The sequence below is a fragment of the Fusarium falciforme genome, chromosome 7 (assembly GCF_026873545.1).
Source record: "Fusarium falciforme chromosome 7, complete sequence".
Lineage (NCBI taxonomy): Eukaryota > Fungi > Ascomycota > Sordariomycetes > Hypocreales > Nectriaceae > Fusarium > Fusarium falciforme.
The window spans coordinates 51,962-73,543 of NC_070550.1; the positions used below are offsets into that span (position 1 = coordinate 51,962).

Here is a 21,582-nt window from a genome sequence, read left to right on the forward strand (position 1 = left end):
TTCCAGGTAGGTTAAGAGCCATCTGTATACCCGGAGTTGTATGCTGAAGGGGCTTCAATAAGCGCATCTGGGATGACAAAATCGGACGGCAGTATCTGGTCCTCGGCGATGATTATTATGCTAAGCTAGCACGAGAACTCATATTACTGGGTTTGACTAGCGTACCTATACCGCACTGAGAAGAGTTATCTATCACTTTTTTACGCTCGTTACCTTATTTTCATATTCCGAAATGCTTTTCCTGAGTTATTATCCACACTCTTCAGTTCCTCAATGTGCTGAAGCTACAATTGGACCATAACTTTGAGTTGCTAGTCAAGAGTTTCGATGCGATTCCCAGGTCTTCCTTTGATGTGATTTCTCTATTTGACTGGTATCCTTTCTTCTCTTGTCTGTATTTCACAACTCTTGCCCCTTCTCCGTTCTGCCCTAGCTGTCTTCTAACTTCATATAAACTACGCGTCATCACCGCTCTCGTGATTGAATGGTAGATTGAATGCCGGCCCAAAGTTGCAGGTCGCGCTCGCCTTTTCCTGCTCCCGTCGTTGTCTGGTATTGACCTGCTCGAGGACAAGGGCCAGCTCTTCTCGCACAATCTCCTCTTCGTCTCCACCTTCGGAGATGGCCTTCTTAGATATTGTTTCTTTAGGCTCTCCTTCAGACTCTGGCTTCGCAGGCTCGGGATGCTTCTGCTTCATCTCATTCATCCTTACCATCTCGAATGCCACAGCGGCATCTAGTCGCTCCTTGAACTCATTTTCCTGCAGCTCTTCCCCAAGCATCGTGAAGTGACATCTGCGAAAGACCCCAAGAGCACTTAAGATGAGGGTCACCAGCTCCCAGGTAAACAAGATCGGTAGCGCATAGTGCAATTGGGGATTGCAACCGTGAGACCAAATATCTATCAGTACTTGATAGAGCTCGTGAGCCGGGAACATATACCCGATGCGATAAAATGCCGGGCTTAGATCAAACGGCAGCAGGATAGAGGTGACATTGAAGATGATCCATGATACGAGGGCCATTGGGACAAACGGAGGTGGCAGCCATATCGTAAAGACATCAAGAGTGAGAAAGTTGATGTGCGCGAAGAGCCATAACGCGACCCAGGACAAGACGAACTGATTTCCGTTGATATGCCAGTCTGACTTAAAGGCCCAGATGGTACTGATAACGCATAGTGACCCAATAAGCGTGTAAGAGAGGGAAATCACATTGCGGACGACAATGATTCGGTAAGGGTCGATGCGGGCGTATAGTTTGAACTGAGCGTAGAGACCGTTGATGGTACCGAGGTAGAAGAACTCTTGGATCAGAATCAAGATGATGACCACCGTGTTATAGATTGCCCTCGATCCTTGCGTCGTTGGCTGGATGTTGATGGATTGGAGCTCCCACGGGTCTGCGAAGACCGAGAGCGCAGCGGGGCCGGAGACAGATGTGATATTGCCCGTCCCTTTCCCAGTACTGTATGCCACCCTGGCAGCCCCAGATAGACGCTGAAGGCTGGCTGATATGGCGGAGTCGATGGTGGGTGCATACATAGCCTCATTCCATATGTACGCCATCACGTCCGTGTTGTTATATGCCGACGCTGCTGTGCTTCCCGTCAAAGCCTCCTGCAGCCGGCTCGATGCGCCTTGTGTCACATAGAGAGCTCCCCAGTATCTCGTCTTGCAGACCGCTTCCAGCAGATCGGTCGTGGTTGGAAAGTCCGAGGGTGACCGTTCGATTAAAGAAGGGAAACTCTGCCCTTGGAGAGAGGCATGTGCACCCCGCACAGCGCGACCGATGGCGCCTCTATCGTAGTCAACAAAGACGACGTGAAGATCATGAATATGGCTCGTCTGCCGGAATAGGGAGGCAAAGACATAGCAGAAGAGGCCAAGGAAAAGAAACTGCAGGTAGAGGAAGTTGGTGCCGACCGCCCTGAAAAAGTGTTTGCGGGACTTCTTCAGCACCGGGCTACTCTTTGGCGGGCGGTTGTCCCAGGCCCTGGGATACAGAGACTTGATTAACGGCATTCTCCAGAGTTGTGATCCTTTTGGTCTCAATCACTCTTGGGGTTGATTTGAGGAACTTGGCCAAACGAAAAACGTTGAGGGCCAAGGGAACGCTTTCAGGCAGAGCCCAGTGCCGAATAAGCTGCCTTGACTCATACCATTTTCCCTTTCGAGGTGGAAATGCTGATACGGGAGCCATTACATACATACTCCGTCATGCGCCTAATTATGTCATACTCTATGGAATAACCCGAATTTTAGTTTAGTGATCATGCTCGCAGAGGTTAATTGCTTGGTAATGACCTGGCCAATTACACCTTAGCGCATACCGCGGTTTATAAGCAAGCGCGCTTTTTGCAAGTGGCGGATTCCAATGTTGATTTTAGCGGGAATTTACATCCACCAATCAATATACCTAAAAATTGTTAAGGGGCCCTAGCTGTTATTTAGGTAGCCTCCACGGAGTACCGTTGCCTGCAGACCCACCGAAAAATAACTGAAATCCATGACTCGCTCATAAACGCTGCTCGCTTATCTCATAAGTCGGCAAGGGGCTGCAAGTCGGTCACTACAGGGGTCTCAAGTCAATCACATCCATTTATATGAGGGATACCTTTATTTACACGCAGTTTCGCCCTCGTGAGAAGTACTCACGGCATTGTGCCTTAACAGATATTTGTCATTCTTACCGCATGATTAAACGCTATCCATTATAGCTATAACACTGGGGCGAGGGTACGGAGTGCAGCCCCTTGCCGACTTATGGGATAAACCACGTCAAATTTCGCCTCGCTATTTAATTTATGACCCGTCCTTGTGAGCTAATAGGTTTGCGAGTTCCGAAGAAAATAATTAAGCAAGCTCCAACTTGACTGTCTTGCTGTCAGGTCTGATGGGGGTGTCCGGCCGCCTTGGCCTTTGGCCAACGATATGTACGTGGGCTGGAGCTCATTGGGGGCAATGTAATTTCCATGGCGCGAGTTTTCGGATCTAGTATGTTAATCAGGATTCTGGTCCACTGACCTGGTGGATTCTTCGGCTTCCGTCCATCAAAGCGGTAGGTTTCCCGTCTTTGAACCGTTCGCTGTGTACCGCCAATCCTTCACGAGTGTCGGGAATGAGTCTAAGCTTGCAAACTCGCCGTGCAGATTCCAGATTTCCTGGCATGCCTTGTGGAAGTCGCAAAGGGTGTGATCAGCTACAATATAACACGTTCTTGGGTCTATGTGGTACTTTTGAGGTGTGTATCCATTGTTGCTAGTAAAGAGATCTGCCATGACTCGCCCTCCGAAGCTAAAAGAGCTCGTAGCTTGACGTCCGATCTTCACGGGGATGCCAAATTTTGTCACATAATACGCGAAGGTAATATCGCGGAGCGAACCGCCGGCCCATCCGTCTCGTAGGAAAGCACTAGATACTAGCTAGCGCCTGCAGAGTCTGTGGCGGATACCGCTGCGAGAGAGCTGACCAGGTACAGCAGCAGAGTATTGGCGTTGACCATTTGACAAGGGGACAAAAGTCGGTTAAAACTGTGAACTCTTCTTGTATGAGGAATTTGAAGCCAGGCTGATAATGTGTCGCAAAAGTTGATGATCGCAAGGTGCAGTTTGGACCTCGATCACCTTTACATATTGGTTTTGAAAGCCACGAATGCTTGAGACAACTTTGCCATATATGTCAATGTCAATATATTGTGGTCATCTTCGGACCGCTTGATACTTGATTTGACAAAGGGCCAACCCATGCCACTGTGGTGGATATCTCATAAGAATGGAAATATTAACCCATGGAGTTTTGAAGGCTCAAAAAAAGAACGCACCCAATCACGACCCGTGCCAGTCGTTCCAGTGAGATCAGCAGTTACAAGGGTCATAAGCGGTTTGGCTTACATTCTTTTGTTGGGTAGACCAACGCTAGTGTTCTCATGGGAATTTTCAAAGGCAAGCCTTTGCTCTGACTGCAAAGATCAATTGTATCACGAGGATCATCAGTCACTGCATCCCCACCTGTCAGCTCGGAGCGGCCGACCCCTGTCAGGGACTTAAAGGCGTAATCAAAGATTCCACATCGGATCCTCACCCGCAACAGCCTCTGATTGGCTCACGAATACGACGGTCAGCCCTCACAACCAGCTGAAAGTTAAAGGCGAATAATCCAGCGTAAAAAGGATAGCTCGTCTTCCTTTGCAGATTCTGGATCATAGCAGCAACGGCATGAAACTCAACAACTGAATGCAATGGTCGGTGTACCTGGAAAGTTCAAAGGATGCGAGACGTGTCGGAAACGGAGAATCAAGGTCAGTTGTTAGCGTCAATGTTCTGCAAAGACTACAGTACGTCTAGAGGCTAACAACGAAACAGTGTAGCAACGAAAGGCCGTTTTGCAAAAATTGTATTGCCCGCGGAAGACAATGTGAAGGCTACGAGAGAGCCCGAGTTTTTATCACAGGGACGCCAGAAGAACTGGGGAAAGTTGTCCATTGTGCGAAGAAGAGGAGACCTGAAGCTCACGGACAACTAACGCCGCCGGGCACCGCAAGTCCTGAGTTACACCAAACTCCGTCTCTGCCTGGTGATTTTGCTATCAGGTATGAAAATCCTGCTGTAAGCTCGACGCAAGCTAGATCATCATCACAAAACACTGGGCCAGTTGCAGGTCCGAGGCATTCTATCTCACACGGTTTGAGCCCAGACCCGTTGAGTAATATCGACTTCCGCTTGGGTGTGCGATGCTTTGCTCGACTGCAATCCGCCGGTCACCAGGCTACTGTGACTAGCGGTTATGAAACGCTTTATTTTGAGGTTTGACATAATCCTCTCACCAATGTTTATGCTGTTCCTGACCTGCTTGCAGCATAACATACCAGCGAGAACTTTGGAGTCGATCGAAAGTGTGGTTCAACGGTTAGGCCTAACCTTCTTCAGCCAATTCCTAAACTACCACTTTTTTGTCAACGTCTTTCGGCCATTAGAAGTCAGTCTCATCCGCGAAGTCTTAGAACATAAATACTGAGTCATGAAACCAGGTTGGCAACGCTATACTTGAAAGGCGAGAAACCTTCCTTTCGGCTCCAGAATGGGGCTGCCTACCCTGGCAGTTTTACGCGAAAGACTACTTTGACCGGCTCATCGACTTGATGATATTACTGCCGCCACTCCTGGCTCGGATACATAAGATCGTGCCTCTACAGGCGACACTAGCGCGACGAACCTCCGCCGAATCATTAATACGCAGTCTCTCTTCGTTAGAAGAACGGCTCACCCATTGGCACCAAGAGGTCGTGGAACGAGAAGGCCCCCCACCCCAAACTCATCAACTCATTTCTTATTCATTTAAAGATGGCCGAACCGGCGTTGCATTTCTGTATTATCGGTTTGCACAACTCGCCATCTGCCACAGGATCGAAACCCTACGCCGGGTCATATCTCAGCCATTGCCCTACGAAAAGCTACCAGTTGACGAAGAAACTTACTGGCTTGAACTGCAGACCGCCCGTGAACTAGCCATAGAAATATGTCGTGGCCTCGGTTCGTTGCTCAATATCTTGCAACCCGAGATTTTGATTGCGCCTATGAAAGCTGCGATGCGGTGCTTTAGATGCATCTACATAACGACCCAGTCTGTTCCGGACGAGGCCGTGTGGCTGGAGTCGTTTCATGAACGCCTTATGCACACTCAAGAGACCCTTCCATATGTTTTGCAGAGACAAGGGTGGGTTAAAATTGCACAGCTGTGAGGAGGGGGGACGAGCTGCGTTGATTATTCCTCTATTATATCCCAGTAATCTTAAGACTCGGTTATACGTCACGATTTATCGCTCTTCCATGTCTCCTTTGAACCTCATGTCGGACTTAAAGGGTGACCTAAGCCAGGGATGCCAAGCATTAAAACACCGGCATATAGTATATATCACAGGTACTAATGGGCCATAAGGAACAAATAAGCGCTTAATTTTCTATCTAAAGGAGCGACGAGAGTCAGTCTCTTATACCTATGTTCAGTCTACTGATCTCATAGGCAGCAAGCTGTTGCCTGACGCTAGGTATGGTATAGCGTTCACGTTAACCGTGAAAATATTCACGATCATTGTGATCCTTTCCCTTACCACAAAGATAAGAAGCGTGTCAAAGAAGCTCTCCGCTAAAACCAGCAGCAGCATAAATCTCTGACACAGCAACATCTCGCAAAGCAATATAGTACCGGAATTCGGTTAAATAGGCCATAGCTACCTCGTAAAGAGCCCCAATCACCACGCGGCCATCAAGACATCAGAGAATTCTACTTACCAACCCCTACGAAAGAGCCGCCTAAATCCTACGGTAAGCTGGACAGACTAAAGAGAAACGATCACAGTAAATAATACCCAAATAGTCCAACTAAGCACATCACTAATACAAGAAGTCCTCGGTTTTACCCCCAAAAGCTAACTACCTACCTCAATCTAACGCCCCTATAACCTAATCGAGATTACTCTAAAGTCTAAAGATAGAAATAACATCGAAAGAAAGTAATTAAATATATTTAATGCGGACGACGCAATTAAGAACTCTCTTTCCACTAAGAAGCAAAGACGCCGTGAGATTAAGGCCGATATTGCTTCTCTTATAGCTACTTTATAGCTCCTCAGCCTATAAAACATCAATATCAATAATAACTACGACCGCCCTAGAAGGCAGAAAATTATTCGGAAACTAGGCCGGGATGCTACCTTCACCCAGCCTAATCCCCAGGAGTTACATATCACCGACAACGACGACGACGACGATGCGGCCAAGGAGGCCATTCATCCATTAGATCTAGACCGATCCTAGTGTTAAAGATCACAAGTATGAGGCGACCAAGGCGGTGGCAAGGTATAGAAGAAGGAGGAACTATTAAGAACTATTGTTTAACGGATCAATAGATATAGTAATTTATTAATGGCGAGGATATAGGTATCTTTATGTAATAGGCTAGATAACACTAGATAGTTATATCTAGTGATAAGAATGCTATATAATATACCCCCTAGCATTAAGTAACTAAGTTAATATTATTAGAAGCTATTATAACCTGCTATATAAACATTATCGTCCTATTTCATAGTAGTCCCCTCTAAGCCTACTTGCCTCTTAATATTAATTAAGCTTCGTATTATCTAAAAGTGCTTAAACTTTAATTTTAATAGGGCTTTTATTAAGCTATTAGTTAGTATTTAATTAATCTTAAGATATTTTACTAAAAACCTTTCTTTTTTAAATTCTAACTTTAATAATATATTTTAGATATTAATATATTATAACTTTATTATAATTTTCTAATTCTCCTTAACTATAAGTTAGATTAATTAAAGATTATTATAAGTCTAAGATTAAAATAGATAACTCTAAGTAGGCAGTCTAGGGTATAACTCTTCTTAATTATTTTCTTTAGACTTAAGATTTTTACTTTAGTTATAGAAGTTATAATTATATCTTAGAGACTAGCCTTGTATATAACTAGTTAATTAAATAGTATTAAAATATATCCTTATAATAAGTATTATATCTTAATATTATTTATAAATAATATATTACTTATAATTATAAAAGCTGCTTTTATATATCTTATTATAAATAATAATAAGAAATCTTATAATATAGAGATAATAGATATATTAGTTAATTATAATAAGGTATTTAAATAATAGGTTTATTAAGAACCTTATAAGCTAGGCTATTATATAAGCTATATCTAGCATGGTTATAATTGTAATATATATTAGAGACTTAATATATTTTTAATATACCTTATTCTTTTTCTTAGATACTTATATATTATATTTAATAAGAGGGATTATTATAATTAGAATTAATAATACTTAAAGTATTAAATTATAGAGCTTAAACTTCTAGGTATATAAGTATCTTAGTAAAGGTAGATCTTTTAATTTAATTAATTCTTAATAAATCTAAAACTAAGATACTATTTAAATTTTTCTTTATTAAAAAATAATTTAACCTTATAGTATAGCTAAAGGTAAATTAAAATAACTTAGTAAGAGAAATATAGTTTTATATATAATTAAGCTATTATACCTAATACCTTTTAATATAAGAGTTAATATTAAATATACTCTATAGATATTTCTATACTTAGTATTTTACCTTAATAAACCTTATTTTATTAAAAATTTATTATTAGCTAATAATAATAAAAATAAGCTACTTTATATTTTAATAATAATAAGTTACTAAAATAAAATTTATTTAGAATTAATATTCTTTATAACTAAATAACTTTTTAGGGTTTTCTTAATTACTTACTTCTTAATTTTTATATTAATTCTTAATACCTTATGCCTTTTAACCTAATAGTAATAATTATATTTATAAGTTATTAATTAACAATATAGAAATATATATTCTTATTTAATTAATTAAATTACCTTTAATAATATATTATAATTATTATAGAAATAAGAATATTAAATATCTTATATAAAGGTGTTAAATTTATTAAAAAAATACAATATACTAATTATCTAACTAAAGTTCTTTAATATATCTTTTTTTTAATAACTTTTTAAAAAGGGATTTTATATATTTTCTTATAATCTTAATATTATAAAAAATAATAAGGGTAATTAATTAATTAATAGTACTAATAATTATGCTAGAAAAGAAAGCCTAAAGTGTCACGGCCATGACATGGGCCAGGCGGGGAAGCCTGGCAGAATACCCTGACTAAGCAAGGGACCAAAGGGACCAAACCTCGATCCTATCGGTCCTAGGACCAAAGGATAAAAGCACTAGTCCTACCCTAGACCAAATATCAGAATAATCAGTCTAGATAAACCACAACTAATATATAGGACATATTTATTATACTTTCATATATAATAATTACCTTAGCTATTAATATAACTTAGTTATACTTAATACCTTTTAAGCATATTACTAGATATAACTTATACCCCTTTGCTTAGACTATACCTAATACTCTCTGCTAATATAAACCTAATATAACTAGTTTATCCCTTAGGAAATATATAATTATTATATATTAATAGCTCTTATTTAGTAATATATTATATACTCTAAGTAATATTATTACTATGGCACCTAATACTAGATCTCCTTCTATCCCTTATAATAAGTTACTTATTACCCCTTAGTAGGGGTAGCCTACGACTAGGCCAGAGGAACCTAATATCCCGATAGATATAGATAATAATAACGAAGAATATATTATCCCGGCCTCGCACGAGGATAAAGTCTATAAACTTAAAAATAAGTATAATTACTTAACTACCTAGCATAATAACCTCTTAGATAGTATATAAAATAACGCTAAGATTACTTAGGAATAACTTATAAGTATAAAGGTATTTATAAATAATATATAAGAATATTTCTACTAAGCTATAAAATAATAGTAATAATAATATTAGTAAATAATTAATAAATAATAAAATTAGATTAATTAACTTATTATGCTCTAAGCCTAATAAAATAACCTAGTATAATAATAGGTTTATAATCTTAGTAATTTAATATTTAAGCATAATGCCGCTAATATTACTTATAAAAATATTAGCGAAATTATTAAGCCTAAGGACCTAGAGCTATTTAATAGATAAGCTATCTATATTAGGATATTCCTTATATCCCTTAGGGCATACTAATAGTATTTCCCTATTAGGATAACTAGTACTAAAAGCAAGGTCTTATACGCTAGTAGATATCTCATAGGTAGCGCACTTACTTAGTTTAAGCCTAAGCTATGTGATTTTCTTAGAAATAAACCCACTAAAGAAATATAATTCTTTTTTACTAAATATAAAAACTTTAAGAATATAATTAAATAAAACTTTAGAATTATTAATAAAGAATAATAAGCTATATAGAAACTTAAAAACTTATAATAAATAAAGGCTACTTTAACCTATATAGCTAAATTTATATAAATTACTTTATTTCTTAACTAGGGAATAAGTACCCTTTAAATTATATTCTATAAAGGACTTAAAGATAAAGTTAAGGATAAACTCTATAAAATAGAAAAACCTAATAACCTTTAGGATTATATTAATATAGCTATTAAGATTAATAATTAATAGTTTAAATAATATATAGAGAAATCTAATAAGGGATAAATTTAAGGTAATAAAAATAATACTAATTAGCCCTAAAAGTAAGAATAAGCTAAGGGTAATACCTTTTATAAGACCTACGCGGGACCTATAGAACTTAGAGTAGCTTAAAAAAATAATAAAGATATTAAATATTATTATTATTATAAGAAGGGCTATAAGGCTAATAAATATTAAAAAAAGCAATAAGATATAAAAGAAGGATACTACTAACTAAAGCTATAATAGCCCCTCTTAGAAAATAGAAAGTAAATAAGATTCTCCTAAGTAGATATTAAACCCTAGATAGCTATCTATATTACTAGGATACTCAGAATAACATAAACGGGATATAATTATACTAGCGCATAATAAGGAGTATTACTATGCCCTACTAAGTAGCCTATTTAATAAAAGAGGAAGCTACTAGTAACTATATAATTAGCAATATCATAAAGGAATAACTCTATAAACTAGCTAAGCCCTAAAAGACTAACTAGTTATACCTTACTGACTTAGATATATAGAACCCTCTATTAGAACTAGATAGTAGAAAGGGAAATCTAGATAACTTCTTATAATAGTAAACTATCACTATAACTAGGCGCGTAGAACTCTAAGTAAAAGAACCTACGGCATTGGCTTTAGCCTAGTAATTACTGCTAGCAGTAAATAAATAAGCTGACTTTTAAGAAGCTACTATAGAAGGCTTTAATTATAGGAAATAGATTATAGGATATAATAAATAAACCCACATGCCCGCCATAGTCTACTATAGAGACTACTAATAGGATAACCCTATATAGTGCAACCGCACCTTATGCCCTTAATACTAACTCAAAGTATCCTAGGAATATAATAAAATCTATAAGTAGTAAAAAGTAGATTAATATAATAGGTTATTATATAATGATTAGGTTATTAAGATAAGTAGTAATAATATTAACTAAACTAAGTTTAAGTATAATACTTAGAAGCTATAGAAGGAACTATACTAAGGGCGCTCTAAGAAGCCCTAGAAGAGTAATAAAGAACTATAAAAGAAGGAAAACTACCCTTAATTATATAATAAAAATAATAATAGGTATTAGAATAGCCTAAGGGAAAGGTATATCTAGACTATATAGGAATATATAGAAATAATAAATAAATAAGAAATCTATATTTAAGTATATTATAAGGAACTAGTTAAAAACCCTTAATACCTAGAAGTATTTTTTAATCTATAGGATAATATAAGAATATACTTAATATATTAGGAGTATATTAGTATCTCTTAGATATTATATTAATACTATTAATATAAAACCTACTAAGAGGAAAAGTAAAAATAAGACTATTTCCCTGTCTTATTACTATATTAGCTAAATAATAAACCCTACCTATAATATAAAATAAAGGGATATAAGGTAATATATTAATATAAATCTATTAATATCGCAAATATATAATACTCTTTAAGGCTCTATTATAATATTTAAGAAAGGAAATAAATTACTTATAAGATTAAAGACTAGCAAAGAATAATTAGCTAGGGAAATAAAAAAGACTTAAGAGCTAAATAAGAATAATAATACTAGGATTAGCTATATAGCTAAGATAATATATATAACTATAAAGCCTATATAAATAGCAAATATAAGTTTAATTATTTTAGCTATATAATATTAAAAAACTAAATAGCTTATTTAATATAAGGTAATAAATAGATAGATATAGGAATATATTACCCTAGAAGGCCTTATACTCTATAAATAGAGTATATAGGTAATACTACTTAGAGTTAAAAGTATAAGTTAAGGGAAAATAATTAAATACTTTAATAAATAATAAAGCTAAGTAGAATTACTTTAACTTAATAATAATAAATAAGCTTAAGCTATTATAGAGGTATAAATAAATGCCTTACTTAGTTATTAACCTAGAAAGAACCCCTTTTAATTATAATAATAATATTATTAATAGTGAGATTAATTACCTTAAAGTTTTTATTAAAGGAAAAAACTAAGGGATATTATTTAATATTATATTAAATAAGTAATATAACCTTATACTTAGGTACTTATAGTTATGCCGATTTAATTTATATTTTAACTAGAGAACTAGCTAGGTACTCTTTTTTAAGAATAAAGTACCTTTTATAATAAATAATAACTTAGATAAGAGATCTTAAACTTTTATTAAAGATACTAGAGAAGTTAAATAGAGGCAAATATAAGATATCTCCTTACCTAAAGGGATATAATATAAATACTATAATAAATAAAAATAATAAAATTAGTAAATAATTATATATATTATATAATAATTCTATAGATTAAAAGGAAACCTTAAGTAGGCTAAGAAGATATTAGGAAAAAAATAACTTAAGAATATTTTATTATAATATTATATTTATAAGAAACTTTTTATAAAAGAACTTAAAATAGGTCTATTAGAATATATATACTATAACCTTAAAATTACGTTTATTAATAAGAAATAACTTAGCTTTAATAAACTCTACTTACTTAATAAAGTATAACTACTAATATTAAAGAAATATATTAAAGATATACTATAGAAAGGATATATTAGGGAAAGTAAGTTATTTATTAAATACCTTATTATATTTATCCTAAAGAAGAATAAAAAGCTCTAACTCTATATTAATTTCTAAATGCTTAATATTATTATAATTAGAGATTATATATTATTGCCCCTTATTAGTAAGCTAAAGGATTAACTTTTTAGAATAAAGTATTTTATAATACTTAACCTCAAAGGAGCCTATAATCTTATTTAGATTAAAGAAGGATATAAATAGAAAACCGCTTTTTATACTAAGTATAAACTATTTAAGTATCTTATTATGCCTTTTAGACTTATTAATATACCTATTATATTCTAATAAATAATTAATAATATACTATAAAAATATCTAGATATATTTATTATATATTACTTAGATAATATCTTTATCTTCTCTAAAATAAAAAAAAAATATATAAAATATATCTATAAGGTATTATAAATACTATAAGATATTAAGTTATTAATAAAACCTAAGAAAAGTAAATTCTATGCCTTAGAAATAAAATTCCTTAGATATATTATTTTATATAATAAGATATATATAGACCCTAAGAAGGTCTTAGTAATTAGGGATTAAAAAGAACTAATAAATATTAAGGAAATATAAGCCTTTCTTAGCTTTATTAATTACTACTAAAGATTCCTTTAATAATTTAAGAAAATCACTATATTATTAACTAATCTTATAAAAAAAGATAAAATATTTATATTTAGGGATAAGGTAAGAAAAGCCTTAAATATAATTAAGGAACTTATCCTAAGTAAACTAATACTTAAGATATTTAATTTATCTTAATAAATTAAACTTAAAATAAATACCTTAGACTTTATATTAGGCGCTTAGATTAAATAGCGAGATAATAAAGGACTTTTATACCTTATTATATTCTACTCTTATAAATTATATAAAGTAAAACTTAATTACCTTATTTATAATAAAGAATTCCTCGCTATAATTAGTGCCTTTAAGGAATTCTAATATTATCTCCTTAGAAGTAAATACTAGATTAAGGTATATATAGATTATAAGAATATTACCTACTTTATAAAAACCTAAAAACTTAGTAAATAATAACTATAATATGCTAAATACCTTTTAGAATTTAATTATATTATTATTTATATTAAAGGAATAAAGAATAATAGGGTAGATATTATTAGCTAATAACCTAACCTAGATACTAGAAAGATTAAAGCAAAAGGATAGCTCTTATAATTTATATAAGAAAAATACCTAAAATAATAAATAATTACTTATACTAAGTAATAAATACTATTATATTACCTAATAGATAAATAGAAAAATAAGATTATTACTAATAGTACCCCTAGAAAACTTAGGAGACTTATAATTAAATAAGTAGACTAAGTAAGAAGCTAGTAAGGAATAATTATATATTAGAAATATATCTTTATATCTTAGAAATATATAAAAGAATTTATTAAATATTATTACTAAATAATAAAATATAATAAAAAACTTAATAATAGAGATTTCTAAGAAATAATATATTAATATTTTTATTAAGAAAACCTTAATATAAGACCTAAAAGCTACCTTAATTATAAGATATATTATAATAATATATAGCTAGGAGATAAAGACTTATTAAAGCTATATAAATATAACTATATTATAGGGATATCTTATATTATTATTAGAAGTACCTATATAATAAAATAAGGTAATCTACTCTTAAAGTAGATCTAAGAATATAATATATAACTCTTAGATAATAAAAAAACAAATAAGTAATAAGTCTTAGATAAACTATGCTATAAACTTATATATAAGATATATAATTACTTATTATATAGATACTAAGGAATTAATAAAACCCTAGAATAAGTTAAGATAATATTTATTTTTCCTAATATAAAGAAGACTATCTTAATAGTTATTAATTAGTATAACTTTTATGCGAAAACTAAGGTATAACGCTATAAACCTTATAGAAAACTATAACTACTCCTAGTTATAAAATAACTATAGGACTTAATTACTATAGATTTTATTATAAAACTACCCTTATTAAAAGAACTAATTACTAGAAACTTCTATAATAGTATTCTTATTATTATAGATAGACTTATAAAATTTTCTTATTTTATACCTTATAAAGAATTAATAATAGCTAAAGAATTCGCCTATCTTTTTTATTTTTATATTATTAAAATATATAATATATTACTTAAAATTATTATAAATTAAGGATTATTATTTACTTTGAAATTTTAGTAAAGTCTTATAAGATACTTAGGAATTAACTATAAACTCTCTATAGTATACTATAAGAAAATAAATAGATAAATAGAATATATAAATTAGATATTAAAATAATACCTCTAATACTATATTAACTATAAATAGATTAACTAAGTTAAGAAGCTACTAGCTATATAGCTAGCTTATAATATAGCTATAAATAAAAGCATAAAGATCATACTAGTATATATTAATTTTAAATTTATCCTAGATGCCTACTAATAAATATAAGATATTATTATTAATCCTAAAGTAATCCTTATTAGTAATTAGCTAAAGAACCTATATAAAGAAATATAAATAAAACTTAAATTTATTAGAAATAAAATAATAGAATATACTAATAAGAAAAAAATTAAGGGATTAATCTTCTTAGAGGGAGATATAGTCTATCTTATAATAAAAAATATTAAAATAAAATAATAAAATAAAAAACTTAATTATAAATATATTAAATTATATAAAATTAAGTAGAAAATTTTAAAATATAACTATAAATTAGACTTATTATTAAAAGTTAAGCTCTATTTAATCTTTTATATTTCTTTATTTAAATTAATAAAAAATATTATCTAAATTAAAACTAGAAATAAATTAGAACTTAAAATTAATAGATTAAAAGAATATATTATAAAAGCTATCCTTAATATAAATAAAATTAATAATAAAATAATATATTTTATTAAATAAAAAGGTTACTTAGATTCTAAAAATATATAAGAATTACTAAAATACCTTATTAATATATAATACCTTTTAAAGAACTTCTACTAATAACACTAAGTATAGGCTTATTAAGACTAATAGTATTCTAATTAATTAAATTAATAGCCCTAAGAGAATATACCTCTATAACTACGGATAACTCCTCTTAGAGCTTACTTAACTCTTTTAAAATACATAAATTATGCTTAAAAGCCTTATTACCCCGCGTTTTAAGTAATCTCTTTTGCTTCTAGATATAAGTAAGTTTAGCTATTACTTCCTTAAGGGTAGCCTCTACTTTAGCCTCCTCGTCCTCTAGATATTTATGCTCTTAGATATTTTTAGTTATTACTAGAATTAGTAAAAACCCCCGCAGGGAAGCTAGTATATACCTATAAAAAGAAGCTACTCTAGCCCCATCGCATATAACCTTAGCGTTAATATAGTTAAAATAGCAATTAGAATAGCCAGAGATTACCTTATAGGCTAAACCCTAATAAAAATAGTAAGTATAAGGTATAATCTTAGAACTAAAGGCCTTAATATAAGAAGAAAGATGTTATACTTTAGAAAGTTTATAGAGAGAAGTATATTTAGAAATTTGGCCTAATATTATATTAATAAGAGATAAGATTTTTATAAATCAAAGTTACTTACTAATAATACTTAATCGCTAAAACTAGTCTTAAGGATAAGACTAATAGAAGAGAGACCTTATATTATAGCTATAATATAGGCTAGGCGGGGAAGCCTAGTAGAATACCCTAACTAAGCAAGGGACTAAAGGGACTAAACCTTAATCCTATTAATCTTAGGACTAAAGGATAAAAGCACTAGTCTTACCCTAGACTAAATATTAGAATAATCAGTCTAAATAAACCATAACTAATATATAGGATATATTTATTATACTTTTATATATAGTAGCTACCTTAGCTATTAATATAACTTAGTTATACTTAATACCTTTTAAGCATATTACTAGACATAACCTATACCCCTTTGCTTAGACTACGCCTAGCACTCTCTGCCAACATAAACCCAGCACGACCGGTTTATCCCTTGGGAAACACACGATCGTCACATAAAGCTCCCCTTTCTTAACCTAATTCGTAAAAAGGATAATAATAATAATTAAAAGACGCTGCCTCTAACCCTTTTCTATATATAAGACATTGCCCAATAGCCTAAAACAGCTTAGCACTTATTTCGCCTAACTTACTAGATATAACTATACTTATTACTTAAACTATGCCTAGTATTCTCTACTAATATAAGCCTAGTATAACTAGTTTATCTCTTAGGAAATACATAAATATTATATTAATACTTATAAGCATATTATTAAATATAACTAATACCCTTATTTAATCTAATACTAATAACTCTTTATTTATATAAACCTAGTATAACTAGTTTATCTCTTAAGAGTTATATAATTATGATAATATACTTAATTATTAAAGCCTAATATATAATACTAATATATACCTACTTATATAGCCTTTAGCCTATATATAAGCTATTAATACCTATTTTAATTCTATACCTAGCCCTGTGTTTATTTGACATACAAGTTCGGCGTGGCTAGCCATCCATGTGAGGTTGCCCACGGCTCGATTCACATCACCACCCCTGTCCAGGCTAGAGAGACGCCAAGAGTGCCAATCAGGGGGGGCGCGGAATAGCGGCAACGCCCATTCTGGTCAGCGACACGTGGGCCTTTCTGAAGTAGCGGCGGGGAATGGCGGCATTAGATTCTTTTAATCTGATTGAGTCTAGTCCTGCCTATAAAAGAACAATATGATGAGATGAACCGGCCTGCCCATTTCAGTCAAAGTAGACTTGCAGCCATGGCGGTAATAACTAATGGTGGCATCTCCGAAGAGACGAGCAATGGAAATGGTGTTCGATCGCTTGCCGAAGCTCGACTCCAGACTCGAGCGTCTTCACTCCTCATCACGCACATCAACAAGGTCGAGTTGGACGATGAGCTTGTCAGCATTGATCAGTATGTGCTGACTGACCTCGCACACGCCGTCATGCTTACCCGCACCGGCATCTTCGACGCAAAGCATGGCCAAAGCATGGTCAAGGCTCTTTTGGACCTTCGAGCTGGAGACACAGCTTCGATACTCGCCTCAAAGGCAGAAGTGGGCACTCTCGGCCTTCAAATCGAGAACTACCTTGAGCGTGCCGTGGGCCCACGCGGTCGCGATATCCAACGAGCCCGAAGTCGCATTGACCAAAAAGCCACAAACTGGCGCCTCATCAACCGTGCAAGCCTCACAGAGGTGATACAACAGCTCGTTGCCTTGGGTTCCCAGCTTCTAGCTACTGCGGAGCGTTACGCTGGTGCTCTGATGCCCGGATACACTCATTTGCAGCATTCTCAGCCTACCACCATTGACCATTACCTCAACGCTCATTATTGGTCCGTATCACGCAATCTGTCTCGACTTCTTCAAGCATACGACCGGCTCAACCTAAGCCCCCTTGGAGGTGCTGCTTACAGTGGCACCTCGTGGCCCATCGATCGCGATGCCACGGCCAATTACCTTGGCTTCGACCGACCCGTCTACAATGCCCGCGACGCCGGTTTCGCTTCGCTCGACATGGGCGCTGAGATTGCAAGCGTGCTTGCCTCGACGCTATCTGGCATCAGTCGTCTTGCCTCGGATCTCAACTACTGGTCTTCCAGTGAAGTTGGGCTGGTCCAAATACACGCCTCTTTGTGTGGCACATCGAGCATGATGCCCCAGAAGCGCAACCCCATGGTCCTCGAACGTATTCGGGGTCTTGCTGGCTCGGCTGTTGGCTGGTCTGCGAGCCAGCTTGGAGCCATGCACACGGCCACTTCGACTGACGTCGACCAGTCGTATATACACAACCTCTTACCGGGTCAATGTTCTGAGACAGCTGGGGCTATTGCTTTGTTGCGCGAGGTCATTGCCACCGTTGAGTTTGACTTGGCCGCTATGCGGAAGTCGTCAGGCCAGCATTGGTCTACTGCCAGCGCCGTGGCGGACGCTCTGGTTGCCTCCCATGGGCTGAGTTTCCGCCACGCTCATGAGAGCGTCGCGCAGCTTGTTGCTTCCCACGAGCGAGCCGGTGTTCCCTCCGGTGACCTGCGCGCTGATCTCATCACGGATCCCGCATTGAAGGAGTACTCACATTCCCAAATCCACAATATTCTCGATCCTAAGAACTTCATGGCATCTAGAATCAGTTCAGGCGGAACTTCTGTCGTTGCTCGAGATCACCTGGCAGGCATTGCCAAGACTAACCTGCTAGCCATAGAAGGGAAACTACAATATCGCATTGACCATGTTGCAGAGGGTCTTGAGCAGCTGTTTCAAGATGCACGCTCGATTGTTGAACAGTCACCATGAGGGGGCTCAACTTTGTGATTATTTGTGGAAAATTCTTTATCTTTCTTTGTGGTATTTTTTCCTTAGTGTACAAGCATTCTATCATCATTTTATATTGATTCCATCTTCAAATCGACCTATGTCAAATCGTCGCGCATCTCTCCCTCCTGTGCTTTGCCCTCTTCATTATTAGCTTTGCCATCTTTTCTTACGGTGAATAATACCTCTTAGAGGCTTTAATATCACAGGAGCTGTTCAACTATGGTCTTCTGGTTCATTTAACCCATTTAGGGCTGGGCTTTAACCATAACAAAGAACACAGTAAGCTGTTCAACTACCTAGGTAGGTAGCTTAAGAACATATTTATCGCGCTTGGGATACATACCTATAACATTTAGGCCTTATTTCAGACAAAAGTGCAATACACTACAGCATTTCACATTATAGAAAGGTGAACATCTTGGCAGGAGATTTGAATTGTATTAAAATTACAACACAACTACCGAATGCTCATCTACCAACCCATTGCCATGATCTCTCAGCATTCACAAATCCCCTGTCCTACCCTAACCTACCAACAATTTTCCTCTCAACCACAGGTCTGTGCTACAGTCCAGCACCGGCCTAGCAGTGAAATTGTTACTCAGAAAGTGCCTTGCTATTTTCGATATACTCGTTCTCGACCTTGAATTTCTCCGAATCGCCGGCTAAGACATTCTCCAATTTCTCAAACAGGCTGGCGAGTTCCTCAAGAGATTTACCCTTGGTCTCAGGAAACAAGAACCAGACTTGAGCGATGAAAAGGGAGTCAAGAACGCAGAACACTATGTAGTACTTCCATCCAATCTTTGCCATGGCGATGGGGTTGCAGAATTGACCAATAATCTGTGATAAATTGGTCATAATCAAGGTGTAAGCCACGCCCCAGCTGCGCCATTCGTAGGTAAAGAGCTCGGTCGGATAGCTATACAGCAGAGGTTTCAGGGCGATGTCGTAGTGGAAGTAAAAGACGAAAAGCATTGGAATAACGGCGAAGCCGTAGCTCGAGGACCCAGTTGCAGCGAATCGGGCGTTGAGGATAGTCCAAATCTGACAAATGTTGGTTAGTATCATCCAAGCGTAGGTACCAGAGAAATATACAGACCATGTAAGATAGTGTCATTCCTATAGCAGACCATTGGAAGAGACGGCGACGCCCCAGAACATCAACAAGCATGGCGCCGCATCCTACTGTAGCAAGTAGGTTGAAGATTTGCAACCCACCATTGATGAGCGACTGGTGGGTAGCGTTGGTGACACCGATGCCATTGAGCACAAGGACGAGATAGTATGAAACCACAGTGTTGCCGGACCACTGTGCAGCAATAGCTACCAGCGTCGAGATGAGAAGTCGGCGGCGGTTTGCGGGGCTCGTAAGCATTTTGCCCAAGGATGGTCGTTTCTCGGTATTGGTTGCGGTTCGAACGGCGTCTCGGATCTGAGTGACCTCGAGGTCGACCAGTGTAGAGTTTTCATGCCCTGCTGCATGATGCTTGGTGAGGATCGCGCGTGCTTCGTCATCTCGGCCCTTTGCAATGAGGTATCTAAACGAGGGAACCAAGGGTCAATCACTGACGATCTGTACCAGGAAAGAAGAATGTACAAGGAAGACTCACCTGGGTGATTCGGGTAAAAAGTATGAAAAGGTCAACTGGAACAAAGGAGCAGCTCCTTGGAGCAGTGTTGGGATTCTCCAGCTCCAATCCCCAGTCATTCTGAGCGTACCGAAGGTGATCCAAGCCGCGGCGATAGCCCCAACAAACTGCACATGTCAGCACATACCCTTCACGTTTTAACTAAATAGTTTCCTCCTACATAGAAACAATGGTATAATGCCGTCAGCTTTCCACGATGAGGAGGATACGCCATCTCTGCAAGCAAGATTGGGCTTGGCTGTGACATGACACCGCACCCAAAGCCCAGGAAGAAGCGCGAGAAGATCAAGACGCCCAGGCTATTCGACGCTGCCTGGATAGCAGCACCTATGATGGTGATAGCGAAGGAGAGCACAAGTGCGGTTTTGCGGCCGAATCGGTTCGAGAAAGGTGCGACGAAGAGGAAGCCTATGATTTTACCCGTCGGGAGCATAGCATTGATGGCGCCCAACATGGCCTTTTCGGGGTGGTTGTAGTATGACTTCCAGTTTGGGTTGATCTGGAGGGCATTCATCATGGCACCTGTAGATCCATAAGGACTTGTTCTCTCGGGTTTGTCGTGGTGGTGTTGGGGAAATCCTGTCTACTCACCATCATAACCAACAGTTGCAGCTGACAAGCAACAAATTCCGAGCAGGGCATTCAATCGGAGTAGGTGTGCTTGTTTCCACCATGGTTCATCGGTTTCAGGGAGAGCCTGAAGAAGGATACTTGGTCAGCAAGAAAAGAAAAAGAGAAATGAGGCGAGGTTGCACAAGGACTGAGCAGTTATTCAAGTATTTGGGAAATATACCGCGGCGATTTCTGCACCAACGAGAACAGTGTTGTCTGCCAACCTTTGCTCAGGCGTCTTCTCGGTACGACGAAGCCAACCCAT

The 21,582-nt window shown here is 35.9% G+C and overlaps 3 protein-coding genes across 3 annotated transcripts; 1 reads left to right on the forward strand and 2 right to left on the reverse strand.

Moving 5' to 3' along the window:
- Positions 1 to 455: 455 nt before the first annotated feature.
- Positions 456 to 2,024, reverse strand: NCS54_00873600 (DUF3533 domain-containing protein; the record flags this gene model as incomplete). Its single annotated transcript, XM_053154108.1, has 1 exon — positions 456 to 2,024. The coding sequence occupies one exon, from the start codon at positions 2,022 to 2,024 to the stop codon at positions 456 to 458; it is 1,569 nt and encodes a 522-aa protein (XP_053010083.1).
- Positions 2,025 to 17,493: 15,469 nt separating this feature from the next.
- NCS54_00873700 (Arginosuccinase) lies at positions 17,494 to 19,032 on the forward strand (the record flags this gene model as incomplete). The annotated part of the gene is made up of 1 exon (XM_053154109.1): positions 17,494 to 19,032. One exon carries the CDS (start codon positions 17,494 to 17,496, stop codon positions 19,030 to 19,032), a length of 1,539 nt encoding a protein of 512 aa, XP_053010084.1.
- A 618-nt stretch (positions 19,033 to 19,650) lies between these two features.
- Positions 19,651 to 21,582, reverse strand: NCS54_00873800 (MFS domain-containing protein; the record flags this gene model as incomplete). The annotated part of the gene is made up of 6 exons (XM_053154110.1): positions 19,651 to 20,100; positions 20,156 to 20,594; positions 20,667 to 20,812; positions 20,866 to 21,227; positions 21,297 to 21,402; positions 21,499 to 21,582. The coding sequence occupies 6 exons, from the start codon at positions 21,580 to 21,582 to the stop codon at positions 19,651 to 19,653; spliced, it is 1,587 nt and encodes a 528-aa protein (XP_053010085.1).